The sequence below is a fragment of the Gopherus flavomarginatus genome, chromosome 4, assembly GCF_025201925.1.
Source record: "Gopherus flavomarginatus isolate rGopFla2 chromosome 4, rGopFla2.mat.asm, whole genome shotgun sequence".
Classification (NCBI taxonomy): Eukaryota; Metazoa; Chordata; order Testudines; family Testudinidae; genus Gopherus; species Gopherus flavomarginatus.
This window is the reverse complement of record NC_066620.1, coordinates 25,694,751-25,713,425: the sequence shown is the minus strand read 5'-3', so window position 1 is coordinate 25,713,425 and position 18,675 is coordinate 25,694,751. Positions and strand designations below refer to the sequence as shown.

At 43.9% G+C, this 18,675-nt stretch overlaps 1 protein-coding gene across 10 annotated transcripts in view; it reads right to left on the bottom strand.

The window, feature by feature from the left end:
* Positions 1-18,675, bottom strand: part of CCDC88A (coiled-coil domain containing 88A) — a 349,307-nt gene that overhangs the window by 123,436 nt on the left and 207,196 nt on the right. For all 10 annotated transcript variants that reach the window (XM_050951995.1, XM_050952002.1, XM_050952003.1 and 7 more), the window contains 2 exons: positions 11,581-11,727; positions 9,436-9,580 (listed from right to left, as the gene is read on the bottom strand). In XM_050951995.1, the coding sequence (XP_050807952.1) occupies positions 9,436-9,580; positions 11,581-11,727 (292 nt within the window). The remainder of the gene's footprint in view (positions 1-9,435; positions 9,581-11,580; positions 11,728-18,675) is intronic.

The window sequence follows — 18,675 nt, the reverse complement described above, 5'->3', positions numbered from 1 at the left end:
TGATGAGCCAGTCATCAAGGTATAGGTAAATCTGGATACTCAATCCCTGAGGTAGGCCGCCACCACCACTGACATGTATTTCGTAAACACTCTTGGTGTGTTGCTAGGCCAAAAGGGAGTACTGCGAATTGGCGCTGTGTGGTCTAACTACGAAATGTAGGAACAGTCTGTGTCCGTGAAATATTGATATGTGAAAGTAAGCGTCTTTCAGATCGAGGGCAGCATACCAGTCTCCCGGATCCAGGGAAGGAATGATGGAGGCCAAGGAGACCATGCGGAACTTCAACAAGCATCTCAAGAAGTTGATGTTTCGCAGGTCGAGGATGGGTAATAGACCTCCCTTGGTTTTTGGGGAAAAAAAATAGCATGAATAAAACGCTTTCCCCCTCAAGTGCGGAGGGACTGCCTCCACAGCTGCCACCCACAGAAAGCCCTGCACCTCCTGAGCGAGCAGATGCTCATGAGAAGGGTCCCTGAAGAGGGACAGGAAGGGAGGGTGGGAGGGGTGGATAGAAATAAACTGGAGAGTACATCCCCCTGCTACTGTGCTGAGGACCCACTGGACCAATGTTATAGAGGCCCAGGCAGGGAGGAAGGGGGACAAATGGTTGGAAAATAACATGGGAGCAGGATCCAGGACACAGAACAGAAGGTCACTCTTGAGCGCACCCTCAAAATGCCTGCTTGTTACCCGATTAGTTACAGGTGGAGCTCGAGTGAATTGAGGGTGCTGGCTGATGGCCTTGTCGGTGCTTATAGTCCTTGCCCTTCTTGTGGAAGGGGTCTGATTGAGGTTGGCTCCCAAACCGGTGGGGCTGTTGTGGTTTATACGCTTCCTCATTGGCCCTGGTGTGTAAAGGCCCAGGGTGTGCAAGGTAGCCCTAAAGTCTTTCAGGCCACATAATTTACTGTCTGTTTGCTCCCAAAATAGTGCCAGGCCATCAAATGGGAGGCTCTGGATGGATTGTTGAACCTCCATCAATAGGCTCGATGACTGCAACCAGGACATCTGCCTCAAAGAAAAAGGCTGAAGCCATGGCCCAGGCCGCAGAGTCTGATGCATCTGAGGCCGCTTGGAGGGCTGCCCTGGCCCACAACTCTGCCCTCATCAAGGATAGCCAGGAATTCCTTCTTGGGCTCCTTTGGCAGTGAATCTGTAAACTTCTTTGTCTCCTTGTTCTTAGGTGCTGATCCTGGTTGGCGCTGTCTATTGCGCTCATTGGCTGCCAACATAACTAGTGAGCTTGGAGCAGGGTGGGTAAAAAGACACTCAATACCCCTTACCAGGGACACAGTATTTTCTTTCTGCCTGCTTGGAGATGAGGGGCAGGGAGGAGCGTGTCTGGCACAAGGCCTTACTAATTTTCACCATCTCCTTGGGCACCAGCAATGCCACCTTGGAGGAGGTGCTTCACTTAGCACATCGAACAGGGAGTCTGAGGGCTCTGCCAGTTCCTCGGTTTCCAGCCCCAGGTTTGAGGCGATCCTTTTCAAAAGCTCCTGGTGGACCCTTGCATCATCCTGGGGAATCGAGTGAGAGGACCCTGCTATCACCTCATTGGGAAAAATGATGAGTCAGGTACAGGTGGGTCCTACCAACTCCACCACTTCTGCCACAGGAGCCTCAGTCAAGGCTGGCAGATCCTGGGGAGCTTGCTCTGACTCCACGTCTGAGTCAGGGGGCGGGTGGAAGACTGTTGCTGAACATATTTCAGAAGCCCCTGAGGCCGACCTATGCTCCTGGAATGGGTAGGGAAATCCCCAGGGGTTCCATAGTTGCCAGGGAGCCGGACACCGACCCTGGGGCCATAGTGCCACTGGTGGCCCAGAGGGAAATACCAGTGCCCCAGGTGGGTGGCCTTGACCTGCGGGAAGGGTCTCCTCCTGACTGTCTGAGCCTGAGGAGAGAGAGACATGTCTAGAAGACCAGGACAAGACCAAGGCCGCCTGTCTACCCCAATCCCATTGGCTATGGCTGCAAACCTCCACTGAGGACCTGTCTGGGGGCAATGGCGCTGGTTGCTGCGACTGCGGTGATCGGCAGCGTCATTCGGCCGATCAGCGATAGTATCCTGGAGACTGATGTCTCACACTTAGAGAGTGGTTCCACTCTGTAGTCTGGGAGTAGGAATGAGAAGACTAATGTGTGGGAGACTGTCGATGTGCCCATGGTGAACTGTACTGGTGATCCCACGACTGGTGATGGGGCTCTGGGGACCGGCGTCTCAACCCTTCAGAACAGTGCCGTGAGCTGGGAGAGCATCTCAGGCCAGACCACTGGCGATCAATGCCTAGAGCCTGAGGAATGCTACCTAGAGGCTGGGAACTTTGGCTGGCAAGCCGACTCATGTCCAAGAGCTGATGGTGCTGTTCAGGTGAGCACTGACGGGGCACCCCCTGCGGCGAGGAGCAGGGTCGCACTGATTGAGATTTACCTATCGAACAGAGCACCTCAGCAGCCAACGTGGGTGGCACCGGAAAGGACTGTATGTCCTTAGCAGCCTGAAAGGCCTCCGGCATGGACGCCGCAGCCAGCTGCCAAGTGCCTCTGCCACTTCCTGGGCTGGCAGAAGCCTGGCCACTGTCTGGAGGGGAAGGGCTGCACTGTTCGGGTCTTTGCTCTCTTCCTACTCCCTCCTTCCCTTTATGGGACATAGGAGAATGCCCCCTCCCAGCCTTCCTTTGCTTTTTAGCCTGTACCAAGGATGGGGATCAGTGCCAGTTGGAGGTCAGTGCTGGTGGCGCGCTCCGCCCTGAGGCCACAGTGGTTGGAGTAGAGTCCGATCTCATCAGCTCCAAGGCTGGTGCGAGGGCCAGCTCCATAAGGAGCATTCAGAGATGAACGTCCCGGTCCTTTTTGGTCCATGGCCTGAAGCTCTTCCAAATGTGACTCCTGTCACTCACGTGGGTTTCCCCTAAACACTTTAGGCAGCTTCTCTGGGGATCGATTGGTGTGGGTTTTTTGCAACAATCACAAGGTTTGAAGTCTGGGGCCTTGGGCATGAGTCCTGCCAGCGACTAAGTATTTCTAACTTAACACTAAGGGAACTATTAATTATACAACTTTAAACTACTATATACAACAAATTCACTACTAGGCACAGTAGAGACAGAACGAAAAGCTTGTGAAGCAAGTAGACGTTCCAGCACGGTCACTGGCAGTAAGAAGGAACTGAGTGAGGGGGGAGCTAGCAATGCCCCTTATACCAGCGCATATGCACGCCACTCCAGAATTTCTTGAGATAACTGCTGAGGAAATGCAGGTCAAGGATGGGTCTGAGACCCTCATTTGGCCTTCAGGATTAGGAAATAATGGAAATAAACCCCTTTCCCTCTCAAGCTCTGAAGTACCTTCTCCAAAGCCCCTACCTGGAGGAGGGCTTGCACCTCCTGGGGTAAAAGCTGCTCATAAGAAGGGTCCCTGAAGAAGGATGAGGAAGTGGGGCTGGAGGGAGAGAGAGGGAAATAAGCAGGAAAGTGTAACCTTCCTGCACTGTACTCAGTATCCAGTGGTCCAGGCTGAAGCAGGAGAGAGAGTTTGAAAACAAAACAGGGGCAGGATACAGTACAGAAACTGGTATAATGTCTTCAGGCACCCCCTCAAAAGTTCTGCTTGGGGCCTCTGTAACAAGGTGGTCCCCTGCTCCTGCCTTGAAAGGCTTAAAACAGCCCTGGGGGAATGTTGCAGCTAAGAGCTACTAAGCTGAGCTGATTGAGAAGTGGCTGCAGCTGGGCCATGCCCCAACCAGGCTACAGCTGGCCTGTACAAAAAGGCTGTGAGCCAGGAGCTCAGCAGTCTCTCTCTAGCTGTAGAGTGAGATGGGCCTGGCTGCAGGGGCTGGACATAAGGTACCTGAGTGAAGCAGGGCTGGGAAAGGCAGAGGAGCTGGGTAGCTCTAGCCTGGAAAGCCCCAGGCTGCGGCCTAGCATTAGGCTAATAGGTACTGGGGTTTGCAGAGGGCAGCCCTGGGGTAGGCCAAGGCAGCAGGTCCAAACTCTCCTTGCCAGCGATGAGTAGGCTGATACTGCAGTCTGCCCCAGGGCGTGGGGCTAGACAATGACTGGCAGTAGCCATATACTGAGGCAAGGTGGGGATAGAGGGTACGGGTTCCCCGGGGAGGGGAGACCCTGAGAGAAAGGAGTTACTGCCAGGGGGAAGCACCCCATGTAAAAGGGCACCAGGTCCACGGAGCGACACGGGGGCCAGAGGACAGGTGGATCACCGGCCTGCAGAAGGCACTCCAGAGTTGAATCGAGTTAATTCCCAGAAGACACCAGCAGGCGGCGCCGCAGGGGTGAGTCTGGCCCATCTACAGCCTCCCAAGTATCTGTGAGAGACTGGGAGTGAGACCGAAGTGGGTGGGGACAGATGTCTTCATTTATAACTCATTTTGCTTCTCAAACAGGTCCTGGTGCGGTGCTGGAGCCAAGAAGCAGACCAGTTGTTGAGGCCTGAAGTGTTTCCTTGAAGGTGCTGGTGCATATATACCCAGAGACTAAGAGTGACTCTAGAATCCTTCAGGCCATGATGTACATTAGCCAGGATGGGCAGGAATGGTGTCCTTAGCCTCTGTTTGTCAGAAGCTAGGATTGGGTGACAGGGCACAGATCATTTGATGAAAACCTGTCCGTTCATTCCCTTTGAGGCACCTGCCATTGGCCACTGTCAGAGGACAGAATACTGGGCTTGATGGACCTTTAGTCTGACCCAGTGTAACCATTCTTATGCTCTTATGAGGGAAAAATTGACTGTGAACATGGACCTAACATGCAAGCACTCGAAGAACTAACAAAATAATTATCAGCTTTGGATGCCAGCTCAAGAAAGCATTACAAATTATTGCAATTTCACTTATCCAAATCAGAGCTCAGCTAGGGAAACATTTGCATGAAGCACATACAGAGAACTTCAAGTAGTGGCTCTGAAAAACTGTATGAGGAACATTGTGCAAAGACATCCTATAGATGCTGCCTTCAATCTAGCTGGGTATGCTCTGATACAGTGTTCTCAACAACAGGTTTGTAGACTGGCACCAGTCCCTGAGATCTCTCTGGCACAGTTTAGGAAGAAAGGAAGTCAGTACCAAAAAGGTTGAAAAGAAAGGGTTAGTCACCCTTTGCAATAACTGAGGTTCTTCAAGATATGTCCCCCTATGGGTGTTCCACTGTAGGTGCGGCAACACCAACTGCACCTGGGCTCGGAGATTTTCACCAGCAGGGCCTGTCTGACCGTACATGCACACCTCCCCTCTCTTGTGCTGTGTGCGAAATGTAAAGTGCTGTAAAGTCCGAACACCCACAGTTCCTTCTCTGCTGCAGAGCTTATATTTTTGGCTCCGAAGCACAGGGGAGGAGGGCAGGTAGTGGAGCACCCATAGGGACACACATCTCAAAGAACCTCAATTACTGCACAGGGAGAGTAACCCTCTATTCTTTGAGTGATGTCCCTTTGGGTGCTCCTCTGTAGATGACAATAAAGCAGTACCCCTAGTTGGAAGGCTGGGGTTTCAGGGTGACCTGTACTCCTGAGGATAGGACAGCATGTCCAAGGAGAGTATCTGCTATGGCATTGTGCATAATAGCACAGTGCTGGGCTAAAGTGTCTGTCGATGTCTGTGATAGTCTTACAAATGTCATAAATGGAGACATTATTAAGAAAGCAATCGTGGAAGATAACGATCATGTGGAATGTGTTCTGAGGTAGGAGATTGTCTATCATGGAGTTCGTAAGATAAATGTATGCACTGTGAGCTCCATTTACAGAGGCGTTGTTTAAATATAACAGTGCCTCTAAATTATTTGGTGGTGGGGAGGAATAATCATGGCAATTTCCAGAAGGATTTAGTCCTGTCCAAGTAGAATGCTAATTGTGCTCCTCACATGTATGGTGTGTAGAGCTGCCTCCTGTTGATTACTGTGAGGCTTCGGGAAGAACCAAGGAAGGTGTATCGATTGACTGAGATGAAAAGATGTTGGGAACTTAGGTAAGAATCTTGGGTGTGGGTGTAGTGTAAATTTGTCTTTATAAAACTGTCTATGGTGGATATGCCAGGAGGGCCGAGATTTTGCCCACCTGTCTAGCGGAGGTGACGGCGACAAGAAAGGCCATTTTCATTGATAGATGTACATAAGAACAGCTTGCCATTGCATCAAACAGGGACTTAGTCAGAAAACGTAGGACTAGGCTGGGTTCCCAGGTCAGGATCAGGTCTCATATGGGAATAGAGATTTTGAATACTTCTCAAGAAGCAATTTGTTAGCTGATGCGTAAAGATGGAGTGGCCGTCAATGGGGAAGTGAAAAGTAGTGATTGCCGCTAAGTGTACCTTAATAGAGCTATTGGCCAATCCTGACTGTTTAAAGTGTAGAATGCAGTCAAGAATAAGTGGCAATGAAGTGTGTGCTGCGTCAACCTGGTATGAGGTACATCAGCAGTGAAATCTTGTCCCCTTATGAATGTAAATGCTCTGGTAGTGTCATGTCTGCTATTCAAAAGTATGTGTTTGACCGTGTATGAGCAGGTGACTTCCAGACCCCAGAACCATGGAAGAGCTAGGCTTTGAGGTGGAGCACCTGTGGATTGGGAAGGACACTGCGTCCTGTGTCCTGTGAGAGGAGCCCCTGCATTAGGTGGAGAGAGATTGGTCAGCATACTATCAACGTAGAAGGTAAGTAGATCAGATCTGTCGTGGCCATGTTGGAGCTATTAGTATGACATGAACTTGGTCCTTCTGTATTTTGTGAAGTACTCAGAATAGGAGGGAGGGCATAAAGGAGTGGTGCATTACAGGTTATGAAGAACACGTCTTCCAGAGATCCGTACCCCAGTCCTGCTCTGGAACAGAATTGAGGGCAACGGGCATCGTGTTGAGTGGCAAAGAGATCTATGGTGGGATGGCCCCATTGACTGAATATGGGCTAAGTGCTCATGTATCCAGCTCCCACTCATGATTGTGAGAGAATGTCCTGCTGAGTGCATCCATACTGGTGTTCTGGTGTCCCAGGAGGTACGTGGCTGAAATGCAGATGTTCTGGATATACCAGTTCCACCATTTGATCACCTCTGAGCACAAAGGGTGGGACCTCAGTCCGCCCTGCCTGTTGATGTAATACAGTGAGATTGTTCGTCATCACTCTTATTGTATGACGTTTGAGAAGTAGGAAATGTCAGCAGGGATTGCGGACCACTCATAGTTCTAGGAGGTTGATGTGTAAGGTGGATTTGGGGGATGACCATCTCCCCTGCACTGTGTGTTTGTGTAGATGTGCCACCCAACTGATTAGGGAGACATCAGTGGTTAGGATCATAGTCAGCGATGGTTGTAGGAGAGGAACTCCAATACAGACGTTGCTGGGCTGCGTTCACTGTGACTCGGGGTGCCTAGGTAGCCTTCACTGAAAATGCCAAGGTCATGCAGGTTGCAAAAAGGAAAGCAGATTCTCCTAACCCTGGTGGTTAACACTGAAGTTAGACTCACCAACCTGTCAGAAATTGTGCTCCTGATCCCCCACATTGGTTATCAAGAAGCTAAAAAGGAAATAACACAGCCCCCTTCATTGCATTCCAGTTCTCTGGTTCTCAATCAGCACATAGGTCCAGTATAATGAGAAGTTATTTAAAAACTCTGCTCACTATACAAAATGGTCTTCTGATCCACAAAGGGCCAGCCACTTTACCAGATCAAAATTAGTTTGGATTTTACCCAAAATATCACACTACCAGCCAATCCTTTAGTATCTAAAACTAAAGGTTTATTATAGAATAAAAGAGAACAAAAAGAGTTGTTAAAGGAGTCAGATACATACTTAACACTTCAAAGTCCGTATTTCAGGTTCTAAGCAGTAGTGGTGAGTTTTCTGGCTTGAAAGACCCTCTGGAGCACATCCACAGCTTGGATGGGTCATTCAGTCCTTTGTTTAATGCTTCAGTTTGTAGAGAACTGTTTGTAGAGAACCTCAGTTTCCAGAGGTTTGAAGCAGGATTGAAGACCAAACTGGGGAAGATGTAGCTGCCTTTTATATTCTTTTGCCATGTGGCTCGTACTCCCTTTGTCCCAAACACAAACTTACAGCACATGGCATAGAAAAGCCTTAGAGTTCTTGTCCACAAGCATGCCCCTACATGTCTTGCTAATTCATAAGGTGTAGCCCCTACCATCTCTCAATGGGTTAATTGTATAGTTGATTGCCTTTGATAGGCCATCAACGAGGCTGGATAATGCTGATGCCAATCTGGCTGGGACTTCACTTCCTCTGCCATCAGATCTGACCCCTTCTCAATGAGTCCAATTAGCAGCACTGCCAATGATACTGAAGGTAGCTTAGGGAAACCAGAGTTGGAGGATTTTGAAGCCGATGAAGGCTGTGCTATACCCTTCTTGGAATCCCAGCCTGGAAATTTGGACATTTCTGAATATTTTACCTGCAGAGATTCCCACAATAGGACATTCTAGAACAGGGGTTTGCAAATTACCCTGATGGGCCATGTGCCAAAAGTTGCCAACCCCTGTTCTAGAGCTTCAGATGATCCCTGCAGGCTCTGGGTGAGACAGATCAGCAGACCTCACATCTGTCCAGAACCATCAACAGGTTTATGCCAACCCTCCAGTTCTGTATGGGACTAGATGATGGCTGTGCTGGACTGGCACCCTTTCTTCTCTCTTAAATAAAGAAAAGTTGACTAACTACAATGTAACTAAAATAAAAATAACCCTAACAGGGCAAAAGAAAAAATGACAAGAGAAGTATCTAGGACACTTCATACACACAGAGTTCATCGCACCTTCAGGGGTTCACAAAGAACTGAAGGATGGTTTGGGCCTCTGGGTGTAGTTTTTTTTTTGGGGGGGAGGGCATTGCCTTCCAAACTGCAAGCCTTGGACAGGCACAAAAATTGCCCTCCCATGTGCAACCCCACCGGCCTGATTAGAGCTGCTCCCCCAAACACAAAAGTCAAACTATGCCCATCTTTGGGCCATTCCCCTTTACAGCCTCAGAATCCTGCACTAGATCAGGGAGATTCAAGAGGCACACAGCACAAGGGCTTCAGTTTTAAAAAAGTGGGAACCTGCAGAGGCCATTCAAAGTGGAACTATCATCATTAACAGATGTCCATTTTAGCCAGCTGATTCCAAAGAAGATGGAAAAACGGCATATTTTTCTTCAGCATGTCACAAAAATCATGACATAAATAAGGTCTTTTGTTATTTTCATGCCGTTTTCTAAATTAAACAAATTGGGTCACATTGTCAGCTGGTGTAAATCTGTATAGCTCCACTGAAGATGATTTCACCTTATGAGTGTAGAAATAACTATGCATGCAAATAGGCCACTTCAAGCATCATTTTCAAAATTATTTCGTAGTATAACTCTAATACCCTGTTCCGCTATACTATTCCAAATTTCTATTTAAACTAGAAGCAAGTATTCATTTACCTTCAGAAAGCTCAGTAGTTCTGTTCATCTGTTCAAGTTCCCACCCAAGATGTAATGATTCATCCATGCTTTGTTTCTGAGCCATTTCTAGAGTCATATTTTCCTCCATGAGTTCCTCGATTTTTTTTCTGTCCATGTCACGCTCCTTAAAAATTATTAACATGAACCTTTAAAATAGTCTGCCTCAAAATGCACAAAAATATAAAATTCAGTAGCCATTTGTGACGTTGCACTCCATATGCTTTATGTAAATATGCTTGGAATGTGAATAAATGTAACTGGAATATGCTTTATGCAAAAGGTCTCTTGTAAGGTATCATTACAAAGCTTATAATCTAATAAATGTGTTCATCCTATTTGTATAAATGTATCATTCTTTTATCTGAAGCTAGAAGAATGAAGTATTTCTCTGAAGTCCTATTGTAACTATGCAAAGTGTGGGCCATTAATGGTGGCTTGGAATCTTGATGGCTCCTATTAACTAGGACAATTGGCTGTAAATGGCTCTGTTTACTTATAAGCCTTCCTGTATATGTATGTGTGTCAGCCAGTGGGTAATGAAGTCTCACAGTACATGTGAACATGTCACGATACTGTAATCCATCTTAAACCTGGTGCTTTTCCATTTAGAAGGAAGGGTGAGAACCCAGAGAGAGACAAAGGATTTCTGCCTTGTGCCTAAGATATAAAAGGGGGTGGAACAGAACAAAGGGGGCTGCCAGTCATGAGAAATCCCCTAGTTACTACCTGAGCTGGAACTAACAAGAACTGTACCAGGGGAAAGGATTGGGCCTAGACTACAAAGGAGTCTAGTCTGTGAAAGAAGCTTATTGGAACATTTCTGAGGGTGAGATTGACCTCTATTCAGCTTCTTAAATGTATTAGGCTTGTACTTCCATGTTTTATTTTCTTTTGCTTGGTAACTTACTTTGTTCTGTCTGTTATTACTTTAAACCACTTAAATCCTACTTTTTATACTTAATACAATCACTTTTGTTTATTAATTAACCCCGAGTAAGTGATTAATACCTGGGGGAGCAAACAGCTGTGCATTTCTATCAGTATTATAGAAGGCAGACAATTTATGAATTTACCCTATATAAGCTTTATACAGAGTCAAACAGATTTATTTGGGGTTTGGATCCCATTGGGAACTGGGTGTCTTGGTGCTGGAGATAAGTGACTTGCTGAACCGTTGTTGGTTAAAGTCTGACGCTTTGGGGGAATGGACGAGACCTGAGTCTGTGTTGCAGCAGACCAGCATGTCTGGCTCAACAAGGCAGAGTTCTGGAGTCCCAAGTTGGCAGTGGAAAACAAGCTCAGAGGTCATTCCAGCACATCAGGTGACAGTCCCAAGAGGGTCTCTGTGACCGAACCTATCACACCATTATTTTACAAAATACTAACATGTGGATTCTCTAGTCTACTAAGGCCACTTCTGGACTAATTACAATGGCCTGAAAGTGCCTGGAAACAAATGATGGAAAATTTCCCCTTGCACACAGGAACTCTGTCAGCATTAAGCTTGTGGAGATGGCTCTACTCACTCCCGTGCCAGTCCTCTACCCCCAGCTCCAAAGTAAAGGGAAGGAGGGTGTTTATTATTTTGGTACGGCATACCAGTATTTTGGTAAGATTAAAAAAAACCAGAAATAATGTTAATAGTTATACAAACATTATTTGCTTTTTTAAAACTTAATATTGCATTGTCTGGATTACAGCTGGTCAAAACACAAACTATTTTTGTGAAAATATTTGTGAAAACTTCGCTGGTTTTTAACTTTCCAAATGTTAACCAATTCATTTTTGGATAACTATTCAACAAGATAACAAGTAAAACCTTCTTTGAGATAAGGGTGGTATCACTGGTTTTATATTCCTGCTCAACAGACTCTATCCACTTAATTAAATACTGTAACTTTTAGGTAGGTTCTTCCCCTTTGGATTAAATGTCTCTTTATGAAGCTACAGAAGAAAATAACAACGTCTGTGTGTCTGAAAACTGTAAGCTGCTCAGGCCGTACTTTTTTCTTCCACTGAGACTTGAAGTCCTTCCATTATTAAAACTTTCAAATGCAAATTCAAAGCACAAAAGTTTTTCTTAAAAACACAGGTATGAGTGTCATCTTCTATTTAAATACTTACCATCTCCATATCATGTAGTTTGGCTTTTAATTGCAGATTTTCCTTTTCCAGTTCGTGTAATTTATCAGAACGGGCTCGGGTCCCCTCTAGTTGATCTTCCAACATTGTCTTTGTTTCCAACAATACTTGATTGTCTTCTTTTAATTCCTTCAAGAATTAAACAGAAATAAAAGTTTTCTCATTCATACCAAATCTGATTTCAGCATATCTAGCTTTTAAAACATCAATGTAAGAATACAAAATGGATTTTAATGATTAAAAAAAACTTGTTTTATACTATTTTCTAGGTCTGTCAATTAATCTCAGTTAACTCATGCAATTACCTCAAAAAAACTAATCGCTGAACCAACAAGAGGGGATGCCATTTTAGATTTGGTTTTGGTGAGTAGTGAGGACCTCACAGAAGAAATGGTTGAAGTAATGGTTTGAGTGATCATGAGCTAATTCATTTCAAACTAAATGGAAGGATGCACAAAAATAGATCTGTGACTAGGGTTTTTGATTTCAAAAGGGCTAACTTAAAAAAATTAAGGAAATTAATTAGGGAAGTGGATTGGATTGAAGAACTTGTGGATCTAAAGGCGGAGGAGGCCTGAATTTACCTCAAGTCAAAGCTGCAGAAACAGTCAGAAACTTGCATCCCAAGAAAGGGGAAAAAACTCATAGGCAGTAGTTGTAGACCAAGATGGATGAGCAAGCACCTCAGAGAGGCGATTAAGAAAAAGCAGAAAGCCTACAAGGAGTGGAAGATGGGAGTGATCAGCAAGGAAAGCTACCTTATTGAGGTCAGAACATGAAAGGATAAAGCAAGAAAGCCATGTAGAGTTGGACCTTGCAAAGGGAATTAAAACCAATAGTAAAAGGTTCTATAGCCATATAAATAAGAAGTGGGATCACTAAACACTGAGGATGGAATGGAGGTTAAGGATAATTTAGGCACGGCCCAATATCTAAACAAATACTTTGCCTCAGTCTTTAATGAGGAGCTTAGGGATAATGGTAGGATGACAAATGGCAATGAGGATATGGAGGTAGATATTACCACATCTGAGGTAGAAGCCAAACTCAAACAGCTTAATGGGATGAAAGTGGGGGGGCCAGATAATCTTTATCCAAGAATATTAAAGGAATTGGCACATGAAATTGCAAGCCCATTAGCAAGAATTTTTAATGAATCTGTAAACTCAGGGGTTGTACCGTATGACTGGAGAATTGCTAACATAGTTCCTATTTTTAAGAAAGGGAAAAAACATGATCTGGGTAACCACAGGCCTGTTAGTTTGAAGTCCATAGTATACAAGGTCTTGGAAAAAAATTTTAACGAGAAAGTAAATAAGGACACTGAGGTCAATGGTAATTGGGACAAAATACAACATTGTTTTACAAAAGGTAGATCATGCCAAACCAACCTGATCTCCTTCTTTGAGAAGGTAACAGATTTTTTAGACAAAGGAAATGCAGTGGATCTAATTTACCTTGATTTCAGAAAGGCAGTTCCACATGGTGAATTATTAGCTAAATTAGAAAAGGTGGGGATCAATATGAAAATTGAAAGGTGGATAAGGAACTGGTTAAATGGGAGACTACAATGGATCATACTGAAAGGTGAACTGTCAGGCTGGAAGCAGGTTACTAGTGGAGTTCCTCAGTGATCGGTTTTGGGACCAATCTTATTTAATCTTTTATTACTGACCTTGGCACAAAAAGTGGGAATGTGCTAATAAATTTTGCAGAGGAGACAAAGCTGGGAGGAAGATGTGGATGACCTTGTAAACTGGAGTAATAGTAATAGGATGAAATTTAATAGTGAACAGTGCAAGGTCATGCATTTAGGGATTAACAACAAGAATTTTAGTTATAAACTGGGGGCGCATCAGTTGGAAGTAACAGAGGAGGAGAAGGACCTTGGAGTATTGGTTGATCACAGGATGACTATGAGCCACCAATGTGATATGTCCGTTAAAAAAGCTAATGCGGTCTTGGGATGCATCAGGCGAGGTATTTCCAGCAGAGATAAGGAGGTGTTAGTACTGTTATACAAGTCACTGGTGAGACCTCATCTGGAATATTGTGTGCAGTTCTGGTCTCCCATGTTTAAGGATGAATTCAAACTGGAACAGGTACAGAGAAGGGCTACTAGGATGATTCTTATGAAAGGAGACTCAAAGAGCTTGGCTTGGTTAGCCTAACCAAAAGAAGGCTGAGGGGAGATATGATTGCTCTTTATAAAATATCAGAGAGATAAATACCAGGGAGGGAGAAGAATTATTTAAGCTCAGTACCAATGTGGACACAAGAACAAATGGATACAAAGTGGTCATCAGGAAGTTTAGACGTGAAATTAGCCACAGGTTTCTAACCATCAGAGGAGTGAAGTTCTCGAATAGCCCTCCAAGGGGAGCAGTGGGGGCAAAAGACGTATCAAGCTTAGTCTTGAAGCCAGATATATTTATGGAAGGGATGGTATGATGCGATAGCTTAATTTTGGCAATTAATTGATCTTTGACTATTAGCGGTAAATATGCGCAATGGCCTGTGATGGGACACTAGATAGGGTGGGATCTGAGTTACTACAGAGAATTCTTTCCTGGGTGTCTGGCTGATGAGTCTTGCCCACATGCTCAGGGTTTAGCTGATTGCCATATTTGGGGTCGGGAAGGAATTTTCCTCCAGGGAAGATTAGCAGAGGCCCTGGGGGGTTTTCGCCTTCCTCTGCAGCGTGGGGCACGGGTCACTTCTTGGAGGATTCTCTGCACTTGAAGTCTTTCAACCACAAGTTGAGGACTTCAGTAGTTCAGACATAGGTCAAGGGTTTGTTACAGGATTGGGTGGGTGAGATTCTGTGGCCTGCATTGTGCAGGAGGTCAGACTAGAAGATCATAAAGGTCCCTTCAGACCTTAAAGTCTATGAGTCTATGATTTGTAGACTCTAAAGTTGTACATTGTTTTATTTTTGAATGCAGTTTTTTGGTATATAATTCTACATTTGTAAGTTCAACTTTCATGATAAAGAGTTTGCACCGTAGCACTTGTATTAGGTGAATTGAAAAAATATTATTTTGTTTTTTACAGTGCAAATATTTGTAATAAAAAATAAAATTGAGCATTATGTACTTTGTATACTGGGTTGTAACTGAAATCAATATATTTGAAAATTAAGAAAACAAAAAATATTTAAATAAATGGTATTGTTTAACAACACAATTAAGCGTGATTACGTTTTCTAATCGTGTGATTAATCGCGATTAATTTTTTTAATCGCTTGAGCCCATTTTTATAAAAAATGTACCAGTGCTAAAAATAACATCTGAAATATTAAAACCAGACCTCTATTATTATTCAAGCAGACTGATGTCTATATGAAATTTTAAGTAACTCTACTGTAAACACTTACTATCCAACCATTATTAGTTTAGGAAAAAGAAATCTTCAGTAAAATGATATGGATAAATGCATTGCCAATAATCATATTTGGCCTCAATTATACCTGGATTTTGAAATTTGATCTGTAAAGGCACAATCCCAGTCAGTGTCCTGGCTGCAACAAACAGATGTTGTAGGGTTGTTGTTTTTTTAAACAATGTTGGCTTCCCTTGCACAAAGGAACAATACTAGTTTTGCTCTACTTGGAGGACCACTATTGCCAGTGTGGCAGAGGCTGGATTTTCCTCGTAGAACATTGGAAATTAAGCCACTCTAGCCTAAGTAATTGTTCCTGTTAACTGAGCTGCACATTCAAAATACCACCAATATTTCAAAATATTAGGCAAAAAGTACTTCAACTGCAAACCACCTCTTTGCTCAATAAAACACCCCTCTCTCTTCTTTGTGCCACCATTTAATAAATTATTTTAATATCAAATAGATCCCTCAAGTATTTGAGTTGAAGGAATTAGAGATCAAAGCATTAAAGAGTCCTTTCTAATAAAGCACAATTACTTGTATACGGAAATATATCCATTTTGTCTAGACCCATAATTACATGTCTAATACTGTTGAAAATGCAATAGCATGCTTATGAGGTCCCAACAGCTTCAACTGATGCATATGTACAAGCAGTTTTCATATCCTTTAACGGCATCTGACAAAAATATTAAGGAATGTACAAGAATTCAGTTTTATTCATGCAAACCAAGAATATCTCTTTCAAATGTCAGCACAAACCAGCTGCTCTATATTAAACTGATCACTGAACAAAAAAATCTTGACTCTTCATATTCCTTACTTCACAAATGTTAAAAAAAATTGAATATTATTTTAGGTGCATAAATGACTAGTTTATTAACTACTGTCTCTATTCAGGCATTCATGGACACTTGGAATGGTTTCAGAGTCTGTAGCCTATAAATAAAAGTTATAAAAAGATAAACAAAAAGGTGGTGGGGGCGAGGGGGGAGCGGCGGCGTTTGTTTGTTTGAAACCAGCATTTTAGGAATATGAAAATTCCATCTGTTTAGCTACTTGGCCACTTCGTTATTTTCAGTTCTGCCTTCATCAAAGTCTTTCATCATAAGGTTCTTAAAATCATTTATATACTATGGGTGAAATTCATCCCTTTCAGATGGCCCACATATGAGAATCCTCTGCTTTATAGGCACCCCCTGGAAAATGTACTATGTGCTCTAGCATCTGACTTTCAAATGCTCACCTTGAGATTAATTTTCTTAAATTTTGTTTCATTGTTATCTGCATGATTTAAACTCTATGCTCTCATTTCTTGTGGAAACTTTTAGTTTCTAGGCTTTTTGTGTAATTTGAACATATTTGGGGGAAAATACCTTCTTGCTAATTTAAAATATTTTCTGCAATCTAATGTTAAATTTTATTTTGCCCTTAATTTATGTGCTTCTGCAACACTTATTTCTATGGCTCTCCAAATCAGTTTCTCTATATTTTAAATGCTTTCATTTTTTTCTAGAAAGACAAGGAGGGTGAGGTAATATCTTTTTGTGACAATGCGGTTCTGGTGGGACCCAACTGAGAGTGCCAATTCAGGACTAATTGCTCAAACAGGGCAGTCGCAGCCCAAGGCTGGTGTTTTTCCACCTCTAAGGCAAACCAAACCAGCCAGACAAAAATGACTTCGGTTTCACCCCACTGGCTAACCACAAGTCACACAAGCAATTTCCTTAGACACTCCAGTCTCCCAGTGTCACCACCAGTGCCACCCGTCCTGGGGAGGAATGGTTATGAAAACCAACACCCCAGTAAAAGAAAAAGGTTCTCTCGATCCAAAAGGACCAAGCCCCAGACCCAGGTCAATATACACATCAGATCTTACCCACAAATCACGCTGTTGCCAATCCCTTAGAATCGAAAATCTAAAGGTTTATTCATAAAAGGAAAAAGATAGAGATGAGAGCTAGAATTGGTTAAATGGAATCAATTACATACAGTAATGGCAAAGTTCTTAGTTCAGGCTTGTAGCAGTGATGGAGTAAACTGCAGGTTCAAATCAAGTCTCTGGAGAACATCCCCCGCTGGGATGGGTCATCAGTCCCTTGTGTAGAGCTTCAGCTTGTAGCAAAGTCCCTCCAGAGGTAGGAAGCAGGATTGAAGACAAAATGGAGATGAGGCATCAGCCTTATATAGGCACTTCCAGGTGTAAGAACACTTCTTTGTTCTTACTGTGGAAAATTACAGCAACATGGAGTCTGGAGGCACAAAGGGCAAGTCCCTGCACACCCCGCTGAGTTACAAGGCGTATCTACCTCCTCTCAATGGGTCAATTGTGTAGCTGATGGTCCTTAATGGGCCATCAAGCAGGCTAAGCAGAGCTAACACCAACTTGTCTGGGGTGTCACCCAGAACTACAGCACCAATTTGAAGTACAGACAGTATAGAGCCAATACTTATAAACTTCAACTACAAAATGATACAGACATACAGACAGCATAATCATAACCAGCAACCCAGAACCTGGTCTTAGACACCTTATATGACCCGCTTTACATAGCATTTGGTGCCACTACAGGACCTTGGTTGCAACCATGTTCTATATGGTCCCAGTTTATACCAATAACGTCACACTTTTATTGGACCAACTTCTGTTAGTGAGGGAGACAAGCTTTTGAGCTTACATAGTGCTCTTCTTCAAGTCTGGGAAAATAAGGGCAGGTCTACACGCTGCTGTTGCACATCTGGTGAAGACACTCAAGCATCTGGTAGAGAGCTATCCCATTGGCTTAATAACTCCACCTCCATAAGAGGCTCTCCTGCAGACACATTGCTGTCTACACAGGGGATTAATGTCAGTATAAATACATAGCTTAGGGTTGTGGATTTTTCACACTACTGAGTACGCAGTTATATCAAAGTACACATGTAGTGTAGAACAAGCCTAACTTAAAGTATCACTACTAAATACGGGTTGAACAGAATGTTTAACATAAATAGTTAACACATATTTCAAGGACCATTCAAAGGTAAGTGGCCCGTTAACACCCCTTCAGTCATAAAGAAAGGAAGGGAAGGAGGAGAAAAAAAAACACAGGGGGGTTGTTAATGGGTTACATATTGTTGTAATAAGCCATAAATCCAATGTCTCTAGTCAGTCCATGATTTTTAGCGTCTAGCAAAGTTATGAATTTAAGCTCCCAGGATCGTCTTTTGAAAGTGTTGTGCAAGTTTCCTTTCAGGATGAGGACTGAGAGGTCAGATATAGAGTGATCTCTCTGGGAAAAGTGTTCACCCACAGGTGATAGGGTGTTTTTGGGTTTGATCGTTTTCCTGTGTGAGTTCATTCAAGAGCCTAGTGATTGTCTGGTTTCACCCACATAATTGTTATAGGGGCATATAGTGCACTAGAGGGAGTACACCACATATTGTGACAGGCATGTGTAGGATGGATCTTGAAAGGTGTGTTGTTGGGGGTTATGATCATTGTAGCAGTGGAGATATGTCTGCAGGTTTTGCATCTGTTGTTTTGGCAGTGTATGGTGCTGCTGCTTTGAGTTGGTGTGTCCTGGTCTGTGGGGAGCCTGCTTCTGATGATGAACTTGGAGAAGTTGGGTGGTTGTTTGAAGGTCAGAAGGGACGGTTTAGCAAAGATTTCTTTCAGATGGGGTGCCCATTGAGTATGGGTTGCAGTTTTTG